At 39.8% G+C, this 21,538-nt stretch overlaps 1 protein-coding gene across 7 annotated transcripts in view; it reads left to right on the top strand.

The window, feature by feature from the left end:
* The window catches only part of DCUN1D4 (defective in cullin neddylation 1 domain containing 4), a 73,601-nt gene extending 69,299 nt beyond the window's left edge, over positions 1-4,302 (top strand). For all 7 annotated transcript variants that reach the window (XM_077815653.1, XM_077815652.1, XM_077815655.1 and 4 more), the window contains one exon: positions 79-4,302. In XM_077815653.1, the coding sequence (XP_077671779.1) occupies positions 79-134 (56 nt within the window). In that variant the 3' untranslated portion in view covers positions 135-4,302. The remainder of the gene's footprint in view (positions 1-78) is intronic.
* The last annotated feature ends 17,236 nt before the right edge of the window (positions 4,303-21,538 follow it).

The raw sequence follows: 21,538 nt of genomic DNA, 5'->3' as shown, positions 1-21,538 counted from the left end.
GTTTTCTCCATATGCCCCAACTCCTGCAGCCCCTCTTCCAAGATTTATGTAAAATACAATTATTTAATCTCTCTACAGGGCCAGTGTTGTTGGATGAATTTGTGGAGTGGTATAAGGGGAAACAGATGACATAGGAGTTTACTATGCACAGCCGCTCAAGAGTCACTGTTACCACAGTTGTCAACCATTAGCCATAAACTGCTGTTTGTATCAAAGCGCATGCTGCTTTTCTTGCACTGTATCCCTTTTGCAGGGAACTTTTGGTGTTTGCTATTTAACAGGCCAGCTATGCTTGCTGTGTAGCATTGTTCTCTTTGAAGGCTGCTTTGCATTTTGTATTTACACTACAGATTGGTGAGCTTGCCAGCATCCTCACTGTGATTATGTGTATATTGCTGTCTAAATTTTGTATATGTGTATAAAAAAGCTTCACCTAGGGATTATTTCTGGAGAAATGTATTGTAAAAATAATGTTGTGGCATATTTCTAGTCATCTTCAATGAACATGTAATTTCTAGTTTTTGTTTTTCATTTGGTCTCAAATGTAGCATTTCAGAAAACAAAATTAAGACTGTTTGAACATAGTTATCATGAGGAGGAACTGTTGGCAGTTCTAATTTTACTGTTTAAGATGCCAATTTTTGAGACAAGGAGAGGTGCATTATGATTTTCTTCACAGGCATATGTCAAACATCACTTTTGTTTAGTAAGAAGTATTGATGTCTTTTTTATTATTAATATTATTAAAATTGTAATAGTTGTACATGCCACAGATGATTTCCACTTGGAGAAGAAAGTACTGGCTTTTTAATGTCAAAACTGCAGTAGTTTGAATATAGGTACAAGTGAACAAATTAAAGTACCTTTTAAAAATGGGTTTTAGACTTTTGTAAATTGCCTTTGGCATATTCCTTTTATTTTTGGTGTACCAAGACTGTTCAAACTATGTTGCTACAAAGTAAAATTTAAACTTTTTATCTAAAATTAGTGTTTAGTTGGGGAATTAAGGCTCATTATTCTCAGCCAACAGTTAAACCTATGTTTAGTTTTTGTTTGTAACTTTAGTTAGTCTTTCCCATGCTATAATTTTGTGTTTTTAAGTAAAAAATATATTGAATAGTGAAAGCTTAAGTACTTTCATGCTAGGGATTGGATTTTCCTGGCCAAATGTCCATTGCAGGCAATGGGCATATTAAACACCAGCATTAAAAATTTAAATATACAATACCATTAGTAAGGGCCACTTCTTAATTTCATGAATTTGATTATTTGTATAGGAAAGTTTTAGCCATTTATTTGAGGAAAATGAGTGACTGGGATGTGTTTTAAGTTCTGTATTTTGTCATGTCATCTTTGACTTCCGTTTCTTAAAATAACATCAGTATTAATTTTTTTTAAATAGATTGTCATAGTTTCTGGTGCTATTAAACTTATTTTGGTCCCAAAGATTTGTGAAAATGGTCCCAAAATGGTATATTTTAACAAAATCAGCCACTGAATATTTTGGAATAAAGCAGTAACATTACTTTGCTGCAGAAATATTTTTAAAGGTATTAGCAGTTTTGAAACCTTTCTAGATTGTGATCCAAAAAAAGTACCTTACGTTGAATGTGAAATTTTCAGCTGTACTGAAAGCCCTATTCTGCTCTTACTAAAGTCACTGGTACAACTCCTGTTTACTTCAGTGTGTGCAGAATTAAGCCTAGTTGACCAAAAGCATACTAATCTTGCAGCTCTGGACCAGAGTCATAGTTGCTTTGCTATTAGTGGTCATTTTGTGTTTTAAACTTGTTTTTTCCCTAATTCAGCCACCTGAGACAAAAGTTACATATGTATATCCAGTATATGCACATATACTGCCTTCCCCCACCATGTTTTGTCATGAGATTAAAAGCAAACAGAAATCTTAAATTTCATAGGGACAAAGCATACATAATTGTTGCCTGTTTGTATGCTGTTACGTTATAACATGACTTACATGTTTGATGCCAGTTTGCACAAGTCAGTAATTAAATGGTGTGTGGTATTTAATGTTTACAATAAGTCTCTTATTAAAACACATGTGTTTTAATAAGACTTCTAATGTAAATGTATATATTGCAGTGAGTATAGCCATAGGGAAAATATCTGTGGAGCTACTGGTTTAGTTCTTTTAAAAAGTAAACTTGGAAGCAATATAGCTTGTAAAATTAGGCTAAATAGTGGTTGCTAAAAAACTAGGTAAAATACTATAAGTGTTCTTACATGTTAGGCTAGTTACAATTCCAGACAAGTTTTTAGCACAGTGGCACAGTTAAAATACAAGATTTGTTGCATAATGAATTTTATATGTCATGAATAATCTGGCTTCCAATAATGGAGGCAGAAGCCAAAGAAACTTGTAATCATTATTATAGATATAACTGTCATAATCAGGGTCAACAGAAATCTGTTCAGATCACTCAGATGTTTTTTTGCAGATTTTACTGTGTTTAACAGAATCTAAAATTTAATTACCCCCCCCCCACACACACACACATGCACTTTTTATGGATATTTGTGCTGGGTAAATTGATAATATACTGCTCTTATTTGCTTTGCATACAGTCCATGGGGAGCAGGGCCCAAGGAACTGGTTATTGTGAAACAGGTTAATAGTGACTGAAAATACATACTTTTTCATCTGCTTCCAGTTGCCTATACGAGTCTCTTAAATCAAACCACTAACATAGCTGCAGATAATTTTCACTTTTGTTGGCATTTACAGTGTAGAGGCCAAAAAAAGGAATGGACCCAAGACTGAACTAAGCCTATCCATGTTGACTAGTTAATGTATGGAAACTTGCACTCCTGTTGCTTGAGCTGTATTTGGTCTGTGGGTAAACAGAGGACGTAATTCTTCATGCCTTTTGGTGATAAATCTCAAAAGCACTACCTTTTTTTTTTTTTTTTTTAAACAGTGGGAACTCCCTAAACAGTTCACTTTGCTTTTTGTTCTGTACACTTTTCTTTAAATGTAATGAAATGACTGGCACTTCAGTTTATTCCTTTTTTGGCAGGAGAAGATGCACAAAATTTGCCAACTTCTTGGCCTTGAAGCTAAATCTGAGACATAGGTCATTATGGCAAAGTGTTGCAAGTTCTGTACACGTTTTTCTGATGTAAAATAATTGTGTAGTTGCGGTTTAATGATTTGTGTGTTAACTTTGTTTGGTATTAAAGAGAAATGAGGCCGTGAGTTGGTTAGTGAGGAAATTAGTACCCAGGTGCTACAGTGCTTGGCACCCTATAAATACTTGAGATTGGTAGATGATGGGCTTTGTGAGAGTTCCTTCTTTAATAGATTTTAAGGATAATATTAATTACAGGAAAACTTAACAATATCAGATTTACACATATGATTCCTTCTATCGCCAAATAGACTAAAACAATCTAATACTAACAGATGGGAACTTGCTCCATTTAATCCTATGTATTACCTTTATTGCCTAGTCTAGATCAACCTACCCTTTTCTTTCTTTAAGGAAGTCTATTCAAGAAAGTGGCAGCTCCAGTTTTCAGTCTAAACAACCTATTTTAATGTTTTTTAAACTACAGTACAAATTTGGAATGAATGCATGTAGTGTATTTTAACCCTTTAATCATTAAGTTTTTGACTTCTTTTTATAGAGAACTGTAGTTTCCTGTTACATCACATACTCATTGTTTCATTATTTCATCACAAGATGTGCCTAGTGCAATCAATTAGTGAGACCTGGCATGGGGTACTGACTTAATGTTCTGCAGCCTTGTTTTTGGAGGGGTAGAAGTATACCTCAATTTTGCTAGGATTTTTCCAGATTTCTGTTGGCCCTTGGTCACAAGCCTAACAAATTGTTAAATACTCTTTGAAGTTTATACAGACAGCTTTAAAAGTTAGCTTGTGCCCCTCATTTTAATTATAACTGCTAAAATACCTCTTATAAGCCTTATACTTTCTCCTTTCATATTGTTGTATAAGTGTATAGAATCTATCCACCAACTAAACTGTAGGTTATCTGTAAATGAGACCAAAATGTGGGTTGATTTTGTGTTATCACAAAATAGTTTTTACTGATATTGCTGTTACAGGAACAGCAGTTAACCTATAACTGTGAATGCTTTTATGTCTTAGGTATTTGCATCTTATATGAGGTGTGCTAAAGTCCTGTGATTCACAACCTGACTAAAGAACTGTTATGCCACCTTACCTGAGTTCAGCTGATTGGTTTTTAGGTTTTGCTGGAGTTAATGTAAAATGATATCCCACAAATAAACGGTATTTGTGTTGGTTTCAGAAACTGACTTCAGATTTTTCTGTGGCTCATATTTCAAATATTCACTCATCTGAACTTGCCACACAAGGTGTTGGTCTAGAACTGCTACTTAAATTCATCTTAGCTGAGTTTAATTTCTGTTTACAACACCGATTTAAGATGCATTTATGCCTATGTAATTCAGAGTTCTTTCTCTTCTGATTCATTAAATTGGGTTAAACTTCAGTGTTTAGGCTTAGTAGCAGTGCAGAGCATTTCTGTGCTGAAAATCCCACTATATTTTGCTAAAGGGCACTTGTGCAATCTTATTATTTTTAATACTGTTAATATAAAGGCAAATCTATTTAAAAAGAACTTGCTAGGATATACTGTATGCTTCAAAAGATATGTAAGGGGCTAGTGTAATGCGAAAGGTTTTTTTTATGCAGAGACAATTTCTCCAAGCTCATCTGTTCAAGAGGAACTGCACAGTGAGTATCTTATAAACTGGTCATTTCTTAAATCACACATTATTCAGGGAAAGTCCATAAATTATTTTAGGGTAACACTGGAAGAAGGGGTTGTTCAAGTAAGCTTAAATTTACTCCTGGGGGAATTCTGCACCACTACAAATGTGCAGAATTCATGTCTCCTGCATATCTTTCCCCCTGCAGAAAAGACATTCTGATGGAGAGACATTGCAATTACACCTTTTGCCCACCAGGGGCTGCTGTGGCACAAAAAGGGAAGTCAGCCTGCTCTGATCCAGAATAGCCAGTCAGGGAGAGGGAGGGGGCAGTGGCTGTGTTCCTCACAGCATCCTGCCCATGGCCAGGTGAGGAGGCACAGGATATGGAGTGGGGGGGACAGAGCAGGGCACATGGTGCTGCGGGGGGTCACACAGACTCGGTTTCAGAAGGCTATTATGGGGGGGACAGACTGGGGTGAGAGCACAGGAGCTTGTGGGGTCACAGAATTGAGCAGGGGCTGAATGGGAGTGAGGGTGCAGGGCCACATGGAGATGGGGGAGAGGGGGCAGGAGGGGTGGCTGAGTGGGGGTGCAGGGACATGTGGGAGGGGAGTGCAGGGACACATGAGGCTAGGGGGAGGCAAATTGGTTTAGTGGGGGTGCAGGGACATATGGGGATGGGAGGAAGGTGCAGGGACAAATGGGTGACGAAGGGTGGCGGAGTGGGAGTGCAGGGACACATGGGGGAGAGAGAGGATGCAGGGACACACGGGGACAGGGACAGATGTGCCTGACTGAATGGGAGAGGCTAGGAGTCAGTCAGGATCTGCATGGGAGAGGCTCCCTAACTCCCTAATAATCTGTCTCTCACCCCAAAAGAACCTTGTTTCATACTTCTCTCACCACACCCAGTAACCCTCCAGGTTCACTCCCAGGCTCTTTCCCAGCAATTAATTCCCTCTCCTTCAGCTCCTCCATTTCCCCTGACTCCCCTAAGCCTTTGTTTCTGTATTGTAGTTTAAATGAATTATTACTCAAAGTTCTGAATTAATATGCCTAGAAAGGAATCTATTTGTCAAAAAACGTTTCCTGAATCTTTTTTGTTGTCTGTATTGTTACAGACATACTTGCTGACAGGTATTTTGAAATAAATTATCAAAATAATTGAAAATGGCATAGTTATATTGTGGTGTTTTGACAAATAAAATACGCAGAATTTTACAGAATTTTTAAATATTGGGTGCAGAATTTTTAACTTTTTGGTGCTGAATTTTAATTTTTTTGGCACAGGATTCCCCCAGGAGTATTAAATGTAAGTGATACTTTATTTTAGACACTGTGTGAAAAGTCAAGTACATACATTTGTCTTTCTTTGGAAGGAACCACTTTTAAACAGAGTATCTGCTTGTTGTAAGCCTACAGTACATTTTTTAAAAAATCTGCTTTTACTATTGAAGTGCAGTTGCAAATCTGTTTTTGAGTTAGTGACCAAAAAAATGCAGAGAAAAATAATGACTAAGGTTGAGGCAGATTTGAGAGCTCTATTCTTCCTTGACTGGATCTTTAGCAGCTTTTTAAGGTATGGTTCCCAAGCCTCACCACTTTTCAAACTTATTTTAAAAGTGATGAAACTTGTTCCAGAGAAGCAATGCCTCAGATATATTTGAACTAATAACCAAGGGTGGGCTTGTTTTCTACAGTTTAAGAATGTAGGCTACTGCTTGTATTTACTCGCTAACTTGAGCCTTGGTCCTCTGTAGCAACAGTATCTTCATGCTACTTCCCAAATAGGCTTGGGGGAACAATTATTTATTACAAGCATTTATTTTACAAACATATACAAACTCCTGTCAGGGATAGTCTAGATAATACTTTGTCCTTCTTCCGTCCATAGGATGGAAGTAGGTGACCTATCAAAGTCCCTTCCAGTCCTGCATTTCTATGATGCTGTGGATACTGTCTTCATAATATCTGGATTCACTGTGTATAGCTTAATTTAAGGCAAAAAACCCTTTCATATGTAAGTGACTACAATGATACACCGTATTGCTTGTCAAGCTCCATGACTTTAAAGAGATTGATCAGAGAGACCTTGTACGTAAATCAAATTATCAGGGAAACCTAGCTGGCAGTTATCAAAAACCTAGGGCAAATAGGTGAGTGTTCAGAATGTGGCCAGGTTATGGTGTATGCGTACTGATGGCTGTTTGTATTCTGGAGCAAACCTACCCTCAAACTCAAAACTCCAGTACTGTTCATAATGAACAAATGCATGACAGGGAGAGCAATGACACCTTGTCCCTTCCACCCGCTTACCTGAGCGCAGAGAATCCTTGTCCGGCTGCATCACTGGAAAAGGGTAGGTCTGGAATAATAGTCTAAAATAGAACTGCAGATGCATCTAGTAAAGTGAGATCTCCTCTATGCCTCCAGTGGATAAGACTTCTGTCTTCAATCAAGAGTTCAGACAGTTAATGCTCATGCTACTCTTAATGGAGCCTCTTTGTGGACAATCTATTTATCCAGTATCAACAGTGTATGCAGTGACTTACAGCTTGCTAAATATAAATGTACAGCATTAATTATGCCAGTATAGTTGACAGTTAAAGCGGTATAGCTCCCTTACTGTGGATGCAGTTACACGGATATAAAGGTGCCTTATTCTGGTATAGCCTATTACTGTACAGGGTCAGGAATAAGCTATACCAGTATAACTGTAGCCAGCCAGGGACTTACTGGTATAATTTCTGGTAAATCGTCTCTAACTGAAAGTTATACCAATACAGTCTTCAAGGTAGATCAAGCTTTACTGGGCAAGCAAGGCTTGAATTCTCATTTGGCAGGTTTAATGTAAGAAGAAGAGTTTCAGTTCACAAAGGGATTCAGTTCTGAGCAGAAGGGGAGTATAGAAGAAAATGAGTGGAAGGAAATAGATGGAATAAACATTGAGAGGGTTAGGCTAAATGAAATGGTGGGGGGAGGAGTAAGAGCTATAGGAAAGGACAGAGCTCAGGACCTTGAAGAGGGGGAAAGTAGCTTGAACCTGATATGGAAGGCAAGAGAATGTCAGTGAAAGGACTCTAAGGGAGCCTCATGTTAATATGGTTAGAGCAGCTAAGGAAGAAAATGATGTTAGTGGCAGTATTTTAAATTGATTGATAAGGAAAGAGGAGAGGCAAATAAGGCTGTTGCCGTAATTGAGGGCAATGCATAAACAAAGGTTTTAGTAGTAGGGATGGAGAGGAAAAAACTCTTAGAGATGTAGAAGACTCAGCAGGATTTGGCAACTACCTGGATTGGTTTGGAGGAGGAGGGGAGTGTGTAGTTTGCAAAATAAGATGATGGGAGGGTAGTGTATTTTTATAGTGAGGGACAAAGATTCAGGCAGAAAATTTCAGTTTGTGGTAAACTGAGCTTGAGTTGGGGGTGGAGTCCGGAAAGGAAACCTGTATTTGAATCATCGGCATAGAGATATGATTGAAGCTCTGGGAGTGCATGAGATTACTTAGATAAAATGTAAAGGGGGGGGAAAAGACAACCAAGGGCAGAATCCTGAGGGATGCTAAAGTGGAAGAAGGGAGAGCCTAGGATTCACTAGAAATACTAAAGGATGATGGGAGAGAGATTAGAGAGAACAGCATCATGGAGTATGGAGAGGTCAGCTGTTAGAAGTGGCAGAGTGAGAATAGATGAGAAGCCTTCATATGAGGGAGATCACTGGTGTCCTTGATAAAAACAATTTCAGTGGAGTGGAAGGAAAATAAATTAGATTTCAGGAGATTCAAGAGAGTATTAGAGAGGAAAGTAAGCAGTGAGAGTAGATTAGTGCTCAAGATGCTTGGTGCTAAAAGTTAGCTGGACTTTTTGTTTATCATTTTAAGTTTTTTGTTTTGATTTAGACCTTGTTTTGGGGACTTGCCAGCATGGTGGGTGTCTGGACCCTTCCCACTACCAGGGACATATAAGCCAAAGTCCCCAGGGATCAAACCTTGTGCAAGTAGCAGGAAGCCTTTAGTTGATAGTGACGCTCATCCCTGCTGCCTCAAGTGTTTGGGTGAGGGCCGCGTTAGAGGTAGGTGTTCTGTTGTAGCTTCAAGAGTATGACTATCTTCAAGGCCACCTCAGTCATCTAAGGGAGGCTCTTCCACTTTTCTTAAATGCTTCACCAGATATGTCAGCTGAAAGAGGTCACAGAGGATCCCCTGTCTCCAAGACTTGCCTGTGAGGTCCAGGGAATTGGAGCCCCAGCCTCAGAAGCACAAGCAAAAGTCTGCATCTGGCTCCTTAAAGCTTGGGATGTGGGATTCTTCCTATAGCGGTTCCTTCAGATAGTAAAAGTAGAACACGCACTTCGGCTTACCACTCCCCAGTATCAACTCGCTCAGAGAGACCTGGGCTGTTGACTCTGGTGTCCACTCAGTTACTATTAAGACCTAGTTACTTCTACAGTGGTAAAAGATCAGGCTTCTCTGATCACTGCAGGTCAGCAGCCCAAGTTAGTACAGACTATGCCAGAGGCTTACACCACAGACAGAGTGTTGTTATGTCTGTCAGTATGCCACTGTCTTTGGTCCAGGGTGAGGACCCTTGCGCTTCACCAATGCAACCTTCTAGATTGTTGGCACTGATCACTTATCCATAGCTCCACCTGCCTCAAGCTCAGTATTGCCACCTTCCCTGGGGCCAGGTCAGGATCCCTTGTACTGAATATTACTGGCAGCCAGGAAGTCGCCCATGCTGCCTCCAGTACTGTACTCCAGACATAGGTCCCAAACAAGACCACAGAGGACTCTCTCCTGGCACTGTGTGATCTAGTTTTCTGGGTACTCCAGGTCATCGTTGGATGCTGAAGTTGACTCTCAGGTTTCCCAGTACTGAGAATCTAGATCCCACTGTCATCACTGTTCTCATTGCCAGGGCTTGGAGAAGGGTCCACTCAGGCCTTTAGGAGACTTGGGCTGGGCAAGCCTGAAGCCTGGTACTATACCAGCCCTCCCCCCGTCTCCAGTGTCTCTATTGGTTGCTTTGGGGGAAGCATCTAGATATACAGCAATATGGTATATAGATCAAGCATTTTCTCATTCAGTTCTTGTCTAAGCAGACCTTATAGAGAACAATTTTCACTACAAAGCTTCCAACTGTGTTGCTGTCCTGTTTTTTCAAAAATACCAAAAGCAGCTATGGTAGCAAAGTTAGTTTGTCAACTTATCTAAAAAAAATGTTTCATCAGAGGAAGACTGCATCTGATTCAGTGGCATGGTGCCTGTGGCTCGATGGCTAGGAATTGTAGCAGTGGGAGTGGAATCAGTTACTGCATTCCTGACAACTTTTTAGCTACCAGCTTCCCACTTCCAAACCTAACAGTGGAGAGAGAATGGGTTCTGATTATTGATCTGTTCTAATACAAATGTAAATGAACAATGAAAAAAAGGATTTCCCACTACTCAAGCCTAAGTAAACACAAGGCTTGTGAATACAATTGAAAGAAAGGCAAAAGAAATGAACAGTACAGTGAGATGGGAAAACACCTCAGTTGAAGCTAAGAACTGATAACAGCTGGTGGAAGCCACCAAGAGTGATTACTTCCAGCTCAGCCACAATCATATGCTGTGAAAATAGAGGCACCAGCGAAACTCAGAATACCTGAGACAACCCAGGTATTGGTGGATACAGTACAGAAAAGTTAAAACTCAATTCTTCATTGGCCATATAGGGGTGCAAGAGGATCTGTATCAATGCCTGTAGAATCATTGTTCACAGTGCCATCGTAGAGGTCATTAAGAGCACAGTTATTTGTGGACAACTTAATTGCCAAAATCAAATTCAAATAATACTTGGCTGAAACTGCTACGTAACCAGTCTCAGGAATAAATCATGATAGTGGTCATGGCTGAGAGAACCAGCCAGGTAAATACATGAATGAAATAAAGTATGACTGAGAGAAAATCAGATGAAGTAATATCTTTTACTGGATCAACAGAAGTTCATCGAATAAAAGAGATTACCTCACCCACCTTGTCTCTCTAATATCCTTGGACCACCACAGCTACAACAATACTGTGTGTATGACTGAATAATTTACTTTGAAAAAGCACCTCAATTTATTGATCAGTTAGATTAGAAGTACTATAGTGGAATAAAAGCAGAGACAAAGGGAGTATTTTCCAAAAATTTATTTTGGAGACCTAACCTTTTCCCTCATTCAGCTCAGGTGTCTTCACATTTACTGGATTCAGTGATACGTTTTATAATACTGATATAGTTCAAGTTGGGCAAAAATATCTGCTAGGCCTCTTCTGCAGCTGTTGGTTTTCTCCAAACTCTTACTTTAAATAAACCTACAAAACCTTGTCAGTTTTCTGTGCTAGCAGTCTCGTTTCACTTTTGATTAAGGTGAAGCCTTTCCCATCTGCATCACACACACACACACACACATGTAAATCTCTTCTCCTTTTTAACCATCTTCTCATCAAAGCATTGAGAATTTGATGTTCTCCCTAGATAGCTGTCCCAACTTGTGCAACTGGAAGCATTTTGGAGAAAGCTACCCACAGAGGTCCTGAACCTTCTCTTTCCCCTCCCCCCATTTACATTTAATTTCAAGGCCTTCTCTCATACACCTCCCTACATGAATGACACCAATGTGGAATGACATTAGGTCCTCTTCAGTACTCACTAAAGTTTATCTAGATGTCTCATGAGATCTATTGCCTTTGTACTTGGAAGGAATCACTGTGCACCGAGCTATCAGTATGCTATTGATTGAATCTCTGTTTTACACAAATTGTCTCACATCTGTGATCACATCTGCTGGAATGATACCTAGGTCTGAGGACTGATCCGCTGTCCTCTTCCTTTAGGGGTATGTGGGTCCCAAGTAAGTGAGTTTGTTCCTTCATTCCATGTTGAATGCTTCTAAAATGAATACCATGTATAGTTTTCTTTCAATCTTCCAGAGTTCTCAGTGACACTTCAAAGAGTGGTTTAGTAAGATCATTAGCTATTTTTTTAATACTATAGGATGAATGTCATCTGAACCTGCTGATTTCTATATGGGTAAGTGCATATTTCCAAGCATACCCTTTTCTTAATCACTATTTTTACAAGGGCTATGTTTTTATTGTACAAGCTTAGTTAACAAAAAACAAACCAGATTTTATGTATAAATAAATAAAAATAAAGATCTCTGTACTAAAAAGGAGGACAGCAACCAAACAATGCTTTAAACTTTGAGATTCTTGAATGAAACATAGTAAGTGCTTTACCAACCATTCATTAATCCTAATAGCAACCTGTAAGGTAGGAAAGTATCCTTTATAAAACAGTCAATTAAAGATACCATGGAAAAGATAAGAGCTGAAAAAAAGTCATCTAAATTTGTTTGAACTTATTTTTATCTACTGTTGTTACCAGTAAAATTTAAAATTGCTATATCTAGAAAGGATTAAAGGGGGAAAAAATGCTTTCCCCAGTTTTTCCTTTGTTCATTTGACAGCATAGCCACTTCCACTGTTTTTCTGTTGGTTTGTTGCACTTCTTTCATGAACTAGAATAATATAACTTTCATGCAGTGCTGTGACCAGACCTCACTCTTGTGCTCTTCCCCAGGCCCTGCAATAAATAGTGTGTTCACTAGTAGCAGCAGCAGCAAAGCTGTAAATGAAAAAGTAAGTACCGAGGGAGGGAGGGATGGGCCTGAATATGCCTGAGCTGTTGCTTTCAAGCCTGCACACCCACGTCCCCCCTCCCCAAATCCACCCAAAACCTACCACCCTAAGCATTAACCAGGAAGCAGAAAAACCCATGGTTGCTGTGACGTTGCACTCTATATGATTTTATGAAAGTATACTGATGAGTGTGAATATAATGTAATTAAAATATGCTTCATGCTAAAGATCTCTTGCAAGGTATCATTACAAAGCTTATAATCTACTGAGTGTGGTAATCCTATTTGTATAAATGTATCAGTCTTGTATCTGATACTAGAAATATGAAATATAACTCTGAGGGCCTACTGTAATTATGCAAAGTGTGGGCCATTAATGGTGGTTTGGAATCTTGATGGCTCTCATCAACTAGGACAATTGACTGTGGATGGCTCTGTTTGCAGGCAGGCCTTCCTGTGAGTCAGGCTGGGAGGAATGAAGGCTTGGGGTCTTACAGTGACATGTCATCATGTCATGAACATGAACTGGAATCCATCTTTAACTTGGTGTTTTTCCATTGAGAAGGACGGGTGGGAACCCAGAGGAACAAAGGATTCCTGCGTTATGCAAAAGATATATACGTGGGTGGAACAGAACAAGAAGGAGCCATCATGAGAAATCCCCTAGCTACCACCTGAGCTGGAACAAGATCTGTACCAGGGGAAAGGATTGTGCCCAAACTAGAAAGGTGTCTGGTCTGTGAAATAAACTTATTGAAACATCTTTAAGGGTGAGATTTTGTCTGTATTCAGTTTTTATTACTGCACTAGACTTAGACTTGTGTGTTTTATTTTATTTTGCTTGGTAATTCACTTTGTTCTGTCTGTTACTACTTGGAACCACTTAAATCCTACTTTCTGTATTTCATAAAATCACTTTTTACTTATTAATTAACCCAGAGTATGCATTAAAAACTGGGGGAGCAGAGAGGGGGAAGCAAACAGCTGTGCAGATCTCTCTGTCAGTGTTATAGAGGGTGAACAATTTATGAGTTTACCTTGTATAAGCTTTATACAGGGTAAAACAGATTTATTTAGGGCTTGGACCCCATTGGGAGTTGGGCATCTGAGTGTTAAAGACAGGAACACTTCTGTAAGCTGCTTTCAGTTAAGCCTACAGCTGTTAGGGGACGTGGTTCAGACCTGGGTCTGGGTTTGCAGCAGGCTAGTGCGTCTGGCTCAAACCAGGCAGGGCACTGAAGTTCTAAGCTGACAGGGCAGGAAAGTAGGGGCAGAAGTAGTCTTGGCACATCAATTGGCAGCTCCCAGGGGGTTTCTGTGATCCAGTCCATCACAGTTGCAGCCCTAGCTGAGCTCCCTCTTGAGAATCCTCAACACGCTGCTGTACTAGACCTAAACCTTTGGATCTCATGGGCTTTTAAGTTTACGGAGTCTGAGCAGTGTTTATACATTCTCTCCCGTCTGGTTTTAGGCACTCCCTGTATACAGACTCTGTCATGCTCCTGAGGGAATTCTGTGCCAAAAAATAAAAAATTCTGTGTACAATAGTTTAAATTTCTGCAAATTGTATTTGTCAATAAATAAGTGTGGAGGCTCCAGCATGGCAGTGGGGAGCACAGGCCACTGGCGGCATGAATGTGAGAGATCACCCTGCAGCCCTCCCTCTCTTCCTGGGACATGGACTCAGCGGTGAGACTGCACCCAACCCTGACACAGTGCAAGGACCGGGCCTACCCCAGAAACAGCCTGGGGCCCTGCCCGTCCATGCCAGGTGCACCAGGTGTGGGTAGGAAGGTTCAGCCCAGGAGAATCCAAGTGTGGAGGGGCTCAGTGTGGGAAAGATCCAGGTGTGGGGTGACAGGGTTCTGTATGGAGAAATGTGGGTGCAGGCAGCTCAGTGCAGGGACCAGTAGCGGAGGGATCTGGATGCAAAGGGGCTTATTGGGGGGTTCCTGGTGCAGGGGCAATAGGACTCTGTAGGGGGGGTTCAGGTGAAAATAGTTGGGGCTCAGCAGAGTGGGCTAGATATGGGGGCCCAGGAGGGGGGCTGAGTGCTGGGGGAGTTGGGGTTGGGGGTCTAGGTGCAGCTGAATGGTGCTCAGTGGGGTGGGGGTCTGGGTGCAGGGAGCTCATTTGAGTGGTCCAAGTGTAGGGGGGGGTCTCATCGGGTGGAGATTTGAGTGTGGAGGGAGCAGCAGGGGATGGTCTGGGTGCAGGAATGGGGATCTGGATGCAGGGGGTGAGACTTGGCGGTGTGCAGGGCTTGGAGGGAGGTCTAGGTATGGGGGGATCCATATGCACAGGAGTTGGGTGGATGGGGGAGCAACTCCCCATAAAGTAATCTCTCCCCTTCAGCTGAAGAGTGATGGGGACAAGAAGTGAGAGGTGTGTGTGTGTGTGTGTGGTGCTTCCTGCAGCCAGGGGAAGTTTCTGGGGGTGGGCCTGATCCAGCCCTGGGTTACTCCTTGCAGGTGAAGAGGAAGTCCTGCCTACCCCCAGCTCAGCCACAATTAGCAGCTGATGCTGGCGCAGAGTAGGAGCCACTGGCTGGGCTATCCTCAGCCCTGCTCTCCCCCCAACGCTGATTTACCTCTCTGCTGACTGCTCCAGGTTCCCAAAACGACATGCCTGTGCTGCTTGGGAGGGGTGCATGACTGCTCTTGTGGTTCCCTTTGCTTCCCCGTCAGAAAGTCATTTTTTTGAGGGGAAGCAAAGAAATCTATGGGGACATGACCATGATCCAGGTAACTATCAGCCAGTTAGCCTGAAATCAATCTCAGGCAAAATAATATAAAAACTGATATGGGGTTCACTTGATAAAGAATAGGAATATAATTAATGCCTGTCCACGTGGTTTTATAGAAAATAGGTCTTGTCAAACAATCCTGATTTCATTCTTTGAGGAGATTATAAGATTGGTTGATAAAGGTAACTGCATTGATATATTTAGACTTTTGTAAGGAGTTTGGCTTAATACTTCACAACATCCCAATTTAAAAAATTAGCGCTATGCAATTTAAAAAATATGCAATATGCTATGCATATTTAAATGGATTAAGGACAGGCTAACTGACAGAACTCAAAGTAGTTAGTTAATGGGGAATCATGATTGAACGGGGGAATTTCCAGTGGGGTACCTCAGAGGTTGATACTAGGTTTCATCAACATTTTCTCTAAAAGGGATTTAAGAGGCATAGTGGACAAGCAACTGAACATGAGCTCTGTACGATGGTCTGGCAAATAGGGTTAATGTGATCCCTGTCTGCATAAATGGGAGTAGTGTGTAGGAGTAAAGGATGTGATTTTACTTCTGTATGCAGCATTGGTGAAACTGATACTGTAATACTGCATACAGTTCTGGCGTCCACATTTTTAAAAGGAGGTTGAAAAATTAGGGTGCAGAAAAGATGAGCTACAAAAATGATTTTAGGGCTGTAGAAAATGCTTTTGAGTGAGAGACATAAACAGCTCAATCTGCTTAGTTTATCAGTAAGAAAATGTGAGAGGTGACTCGATTAGTATATAAATATCTTCATGGGGAGAAAATACAGAATCCTAAAGAGCCCTGTAATATAGCTGAGGAATGTGTAATAAGGAACAGTGTCTGGAAGTTGATGGTAGACAAATTCATATTTAAAAGTCAAGCACAATTTTTTAACAGTGAGGGTAACTAACCATTGGAACAAAGTACCAATGAACGTGGTGGATTCTACTCTGTCTCTTGATGTCTTCAAATTTAGACTGGATGCTTTTCTGAAACATGCTTCAGCCAAACCAATGTTATGCTTTAATCAAACACAAGTTAATGGATAGGGGTAACTGGATTAAATGTAGTAGCCTATGATATACAGGTCAGACTAATCTAATGATCCCCTGGTGGCCTTAAACTATGAATAACCTGCCTCACTTTCTTCACTCTCCTGAAGTTTAATGAGTGTTCTTCCAGGGAATCCAGAGACTCCCTCTGCCTCATTCACCTCCTGGCCAGTCCTATCTTCTGCTTTGGGTCTGCTGATGCCTGGCTGGTGACAGAGAGCCAGCTCAGAGCAGAACTTGTCCTTCTACAAAGTTCCAGTCCCTTTTGTCAGATGACACCTCACCCTGCCCCTCTCCCTAAGTGGCTTCATGGCTCTCATCAAGTGATGTGTTGCTTAGTTCCAGCCAACCTGAAATCCAGACTGCCAAAACTGGTTTCCCTGAACTGCACCCAGCTCATTATTCTAGTGGAAGACCACCCACACTGATGACTCTTGATTGCTCTGTGTTGTTAGCCATTGCTACGTGAAGGATCGCTCCTGACACCTCTTGGATGTTCCAGCTCAAGTTAGAGGTGGGAATGCCAAAAGTCACAAAAGGGTTTTACAATCAAAATGGCATTCACAGAACGTATTGGGGTTTGCAGATTTATATTGAAATATACTATATTAAATGTGTCTTTAAAATTCTGTAATTGCTATTGAATTGGTCCTCTATTAGGAACATGCTTTAAAACAGCTTAAAAAATCAAGTTGACAATGTTCATTTGTCAGGCAAAGGGGAATAAAGGATATTTTACAAGGAGACAATTTCCAGGGGAAAATGTCTTTTAAGGTGCCTTAGTGTCTATGCACCAATACTAAATACTAAAGAGGAAAATAGACCTATTAAAAATGAAGCAAAGAGAAAATTAATCTAATTTTGAACTTCATTGCATAGTCGCAGCTACTGAGTGGCTTACATGTTTGAGAAGGTACAGTATATTATTCCACTAAAACCATTTTGCTTACTAAAGCTAACTCTAGTTCTACTTGTTCTGAATGAGAATTTTTCTAAAAACACACTATTTTTGTCAAAACACTTGGCTCTTTGGAGATTTGTGATTTTGAATGGACATAGCGGAATACTGGCAAATCAAAAGTGAAGTATGGCTGCTTGTGATGTTCTGCTCAGGACCCACAAAACTGTAAGCCACTGTGTTACCTCACAGCTTCAGCAAGAATCAGTTGTGCTGGAGATTAGACTGTGTGTCAGCTCCCTGCCATCTATCTACTTCACCAGCAAACTCCTCAAGCCTCTGCCAGTCTAAACTTTCCTTTGCAAGTAACAAGCAGTGAATGTCAGCTCTCAAGTTCCACTCAAGATATCTGTCCGTAGTGTCCAGTCCCTCTCACTAGACATTCACAAAAATTAAGTTTGCTGCCTCCAAAGAGACAATATACACACCACCTTCTTTGGTTAGCTGAAGACACACTTCACTTTAATACACAGCACTGAGATGGCTTTGTAATAAAACAAGAATAAGTTTATTAATAAAGAACAGAGATTTAAATGATACAAGGCAAATGAAAAAGAAACAGATTTGGTTACAAACAAAACAAAATTTGATGACTGTAAAATTTAATTTTAGCACCTTCTAATCTTTGCCTGAGAGGCTTTCTCGCTTATATCCAGCTACCAGTATCTCTAGCCCTCCTGGCCAGGGGACCCAATGTTCACAGACTCAGAGGGTGCTGTAACCTATATCCCGTAAGTGATGGATAATTAACACGTCTTTTTGGTCTTCCTATGTTTCCCAAAGTCCATTTTCTCTGCCGTAAGAGCCGGGAAGACTTCATGGGAGTGTGGACTCTGTCCCTCTGTGTGCTTACTAAGCTGCTGCTTGTTAGGTTGGTTGCTTTGTTTACCTTATACGTAAATGTACTTTCATTTTCCTCTGCTTATAATCAAGCCAGTCAGACAGGGGAATACATATTCCTTTGCTAGGGCAGGCTCAATGTATGCACTGCCTCCCAAACACATTTTAAAGAACATACTTCCAGCACACACATAACTCTTGTACACAATTCATGCATGTATCAGATAGTGATTTTGGGGCCCAATTTACCTGTTTACATATGATACCTTACATGATACCTTTTAGATACATATTATGACAACAGTGTGTTGGGGATAGTGAGTGTGTCAGTCCTGATATGAATTACAATATAGTAGACTCTTAGGGTCATACTACTGTCATCCCCCTGCATTTTTAAAATAGTTTTACAGCATGGGTTTCTGAAATAATTCAGGGCAGGTAATTATGCTGAGAAAACTGGGCACAATGGATGGGGTTGTTTTAAGTTTAATATTCAATATTTATCAGTATATATATAATTCAGGAACCATACTCCATTTTAAACTAAGCACGTTTTGACATTTACTTGGGTACTGTGTAAGATTGTGTATCCGTAATAAATGTTGCAGAGAGTCTAAGTACAGTCATTTAATATCCTACATCTTATTTTGTGGAATCCATTGTTCTGCTTTGTAGAACACTTGCAAAACCATCAAAGGCTTTTTTCTTTTTAACAAAAAAGCTGCCCTCTGTTAAAAGCCGTCCTCTTGTGGCTTCATTTTTTGTATCAGGTTTTTCGCTTGAATTCTGTAGGATTGCATCTGCCTTAGAACTGTTTTCTAATTCTGCCAATGAAATTTCATTCTTAGTCTCACTGGAATTGGTTCTGTTGGCGATTGTATTTCCTTGAGCATTCTTTGACACCTTATATAAACTATGTTGCACATTTTCATTAAAAAAGCTCTGGGAATATGTTGAGAAACGTACATTCTCTTCACTCTCATGATCAGGTTGTAAGTATTTTTCTTCATTGAAAACTGATTGCATTGTCTCAGAAGAGGTAACGCAGCTTGAATCTGTCATAATATTGTGAAACTGTATTTCTTCTGTACACAAGCTAGAATTGCTTTTATCTATTCCGGACAAAACTTCTTGTTCTGTGTATTTATCACATTCCCTTTCATTAAAACCCCTGTGCATTCTTTGTGCACAAGTCCCAGACATGTTCATATGCTGTTGCTCTTGCACTGATGAGCCCTGTCTCTCAGTAACGTTTGCAACTGATTTTTCATCTGTGCTTTCCGAATGAGATTGAAGAAATGGTTCATCAGTGGTTATATTGGAATGCAGAAGTGATGCTTTATTAGCAACACAGTTCCAACCAGAATCAATAGACGTGAATATAAAATTATTATTCATATGAGGAGTGTTAATATTTGCTGTAATGCCATCTTCCCCATAATTCTTCAGGAGAGAATGCTGAGCTCTATGATTTTCTTCTGTATTGATCTCAGTAACATTTTCTTTTTGATCAGTCGGGGTGGATCTGTCAAAATGCTGAGTTAGAGTAGAAAATTCACAAAGCTGCAAATAAGTGTTTTTAGAAATAATGTTCTCTTTATCTGGAAGAGCTCTGGGAGAATACTTTAATGGTGGTAATGTTACGTAATTCAAATTTATATTTTGTTTGCAGACAGGATTAGAAATTATATTCTGGGCTGGTGAATTTGGGCTGGTAACATACTCAGATATACCAGGAACTTCACAACATGGAGGATTATTTATATTTGAATCTGACAGAGTTACATGATCATCAACCTTATCAATATGAGATGTGTCCGATATATCACTGTGAGATGAATCTATATGAAGAACAGATGAATATGTTTCAGACATGCCAGTACCTGATCCAGAAATAATAGCTGTTTCAGAATATGTTTCATTCTTATTTTCATGTTTTTCCATAATATCTTGAAATCCAGTAGAAATTATAGGACTCTGTAGCAATGTGGTAAGCTTGCCAGTACCATTGTTTAAGCTAATCACCTGCTCTGTTACTGACGGGTTGGTCAGATGATCATCACCAGCATTAGAGTGCCCCAGTTCACTTTCTGTTAAAGAACTAGAATCACTCAGTGTGAATGCAGACCCTTCATCTGTGGAACTGCTGTCATTAAACATGTCCACTAGATTGTCTTTATTTCTAGTATTTTCTTCTTTACAATCATACTCTTGAATACTAGCAGAATTTTTCTGTGTTTGGTTGGTGTTTGAATTCTCAATATTTATATCACTTTCACAGCTAGGAGGTAAAATAAAATTCTCACTGTTACTGAGCATATCTATGTTGTCATTTAAATCAGGCTCTTTATCACAGTTATGCCTTTTGAGCATAAATTGTTGAGTATTCAGTGACTGAGTGTGGGAAGTCATTTGTCTCGTGTTCTCCTGCAGAGACTCTGCAATTTCAGACTGCGACAGATTAGATCTGTTGTTTACATCATTGTATTCAGAACTCTGTGCATTTGTTTGTATTTGTGCTTCAGAAAATGGAAAGTTAGTTTCCCTTGTAAATGGTGAATCTAAATCTGAAGATTCAATGTGGAGTGAGTAAGAGTCCATGTTAAATCTATTCACTATAGGAGAGAACCTGCTTTTTCCTGAATCTTCATTAAAAAGGTATTTTGAATCATCACGTGATGAAGTGTCATTATTTGATGATTCTCTTTGAAACGCTTTATTGCTACACTGGTGATCTGACATTGCAGAAAAATTTTCATTATTATCAATGTCTATATCTGCTTCACCAGCAGAATTAGTTGCTTGGCTGTTCTGAGACATCTTTTCTTTCTTTACTTTGATATAGCTGCTGCTTTGATCTTGGTTTGCTTCTTCTGTATTTAGTGCAAGTACTTTGTTATGAAGGGCAACTTTATGCAAGCTAGTAGCTTCCACAATGTAAGAGCCTACATTTCTTGAAGAGTTTCCACTACAAAAAGACAAATTTTGCTGTACGCTTGTTTGTGTGTTTGTAGTGTTCTCTCTTGTCAGGGTTTCAGCTGAAAATCCTTGATTAGAAAATGTATTTTCTGAAGCTGAGCTTTTCTTTCTGCATATTTGTCTCCAGATTCTGCCAATGTAAGGTCTAGTGAAAGCACCAAGACAAAAAGCACAAACGAACGTAATGAGCACTGAGAGACAGACTGCCAACGTGAAGTCTCCTTCTGTTCTTCCTTGTCTAATAACAGTATTGGTGTCTCTGGCATTTCTAACCAAGAACGGTGAATATTTTTGCTTCACATATATGTCATAGATGAGATATTTTATCTTCATTCTGTTACAAATACATGCATATAGCCCTTCTGCAGTTTTCCCAATATTATAAATTATTAAGTTTTTCATATCATCCTGTCTAATATGAGGAAGCCAGTTATCCTTGGAAATTCTGCCACTGGGTGTCCACCAATAGATTTCTTCATTCCCTGAAATGAAAAAAGACAATGAAATACATATTTAAAAATGTAAATCTGTTCCTTCTTAAGGCTAAATAGTCTTCA

The sequence above is a fragment of the Eretmochelys imbricata genome, chromosome 4 (assembly GCF_965152235.1).
Source record: "Eretmochelys imbricata isolate rEreImb1 chromosome 4, rEreImb1.hap1, whole genome shotgun sequence".
Lineage (NCBI taxonomy): Eukaryota > Metazoa > Chordata > Testudines > Cheloniidae > Eretmochelys > Eretmochelys imbricata.
Note: the sequence above shows the minus strand (reverse complement) of the source record. Positions and strands in the feature narration are given on the sequence as shown.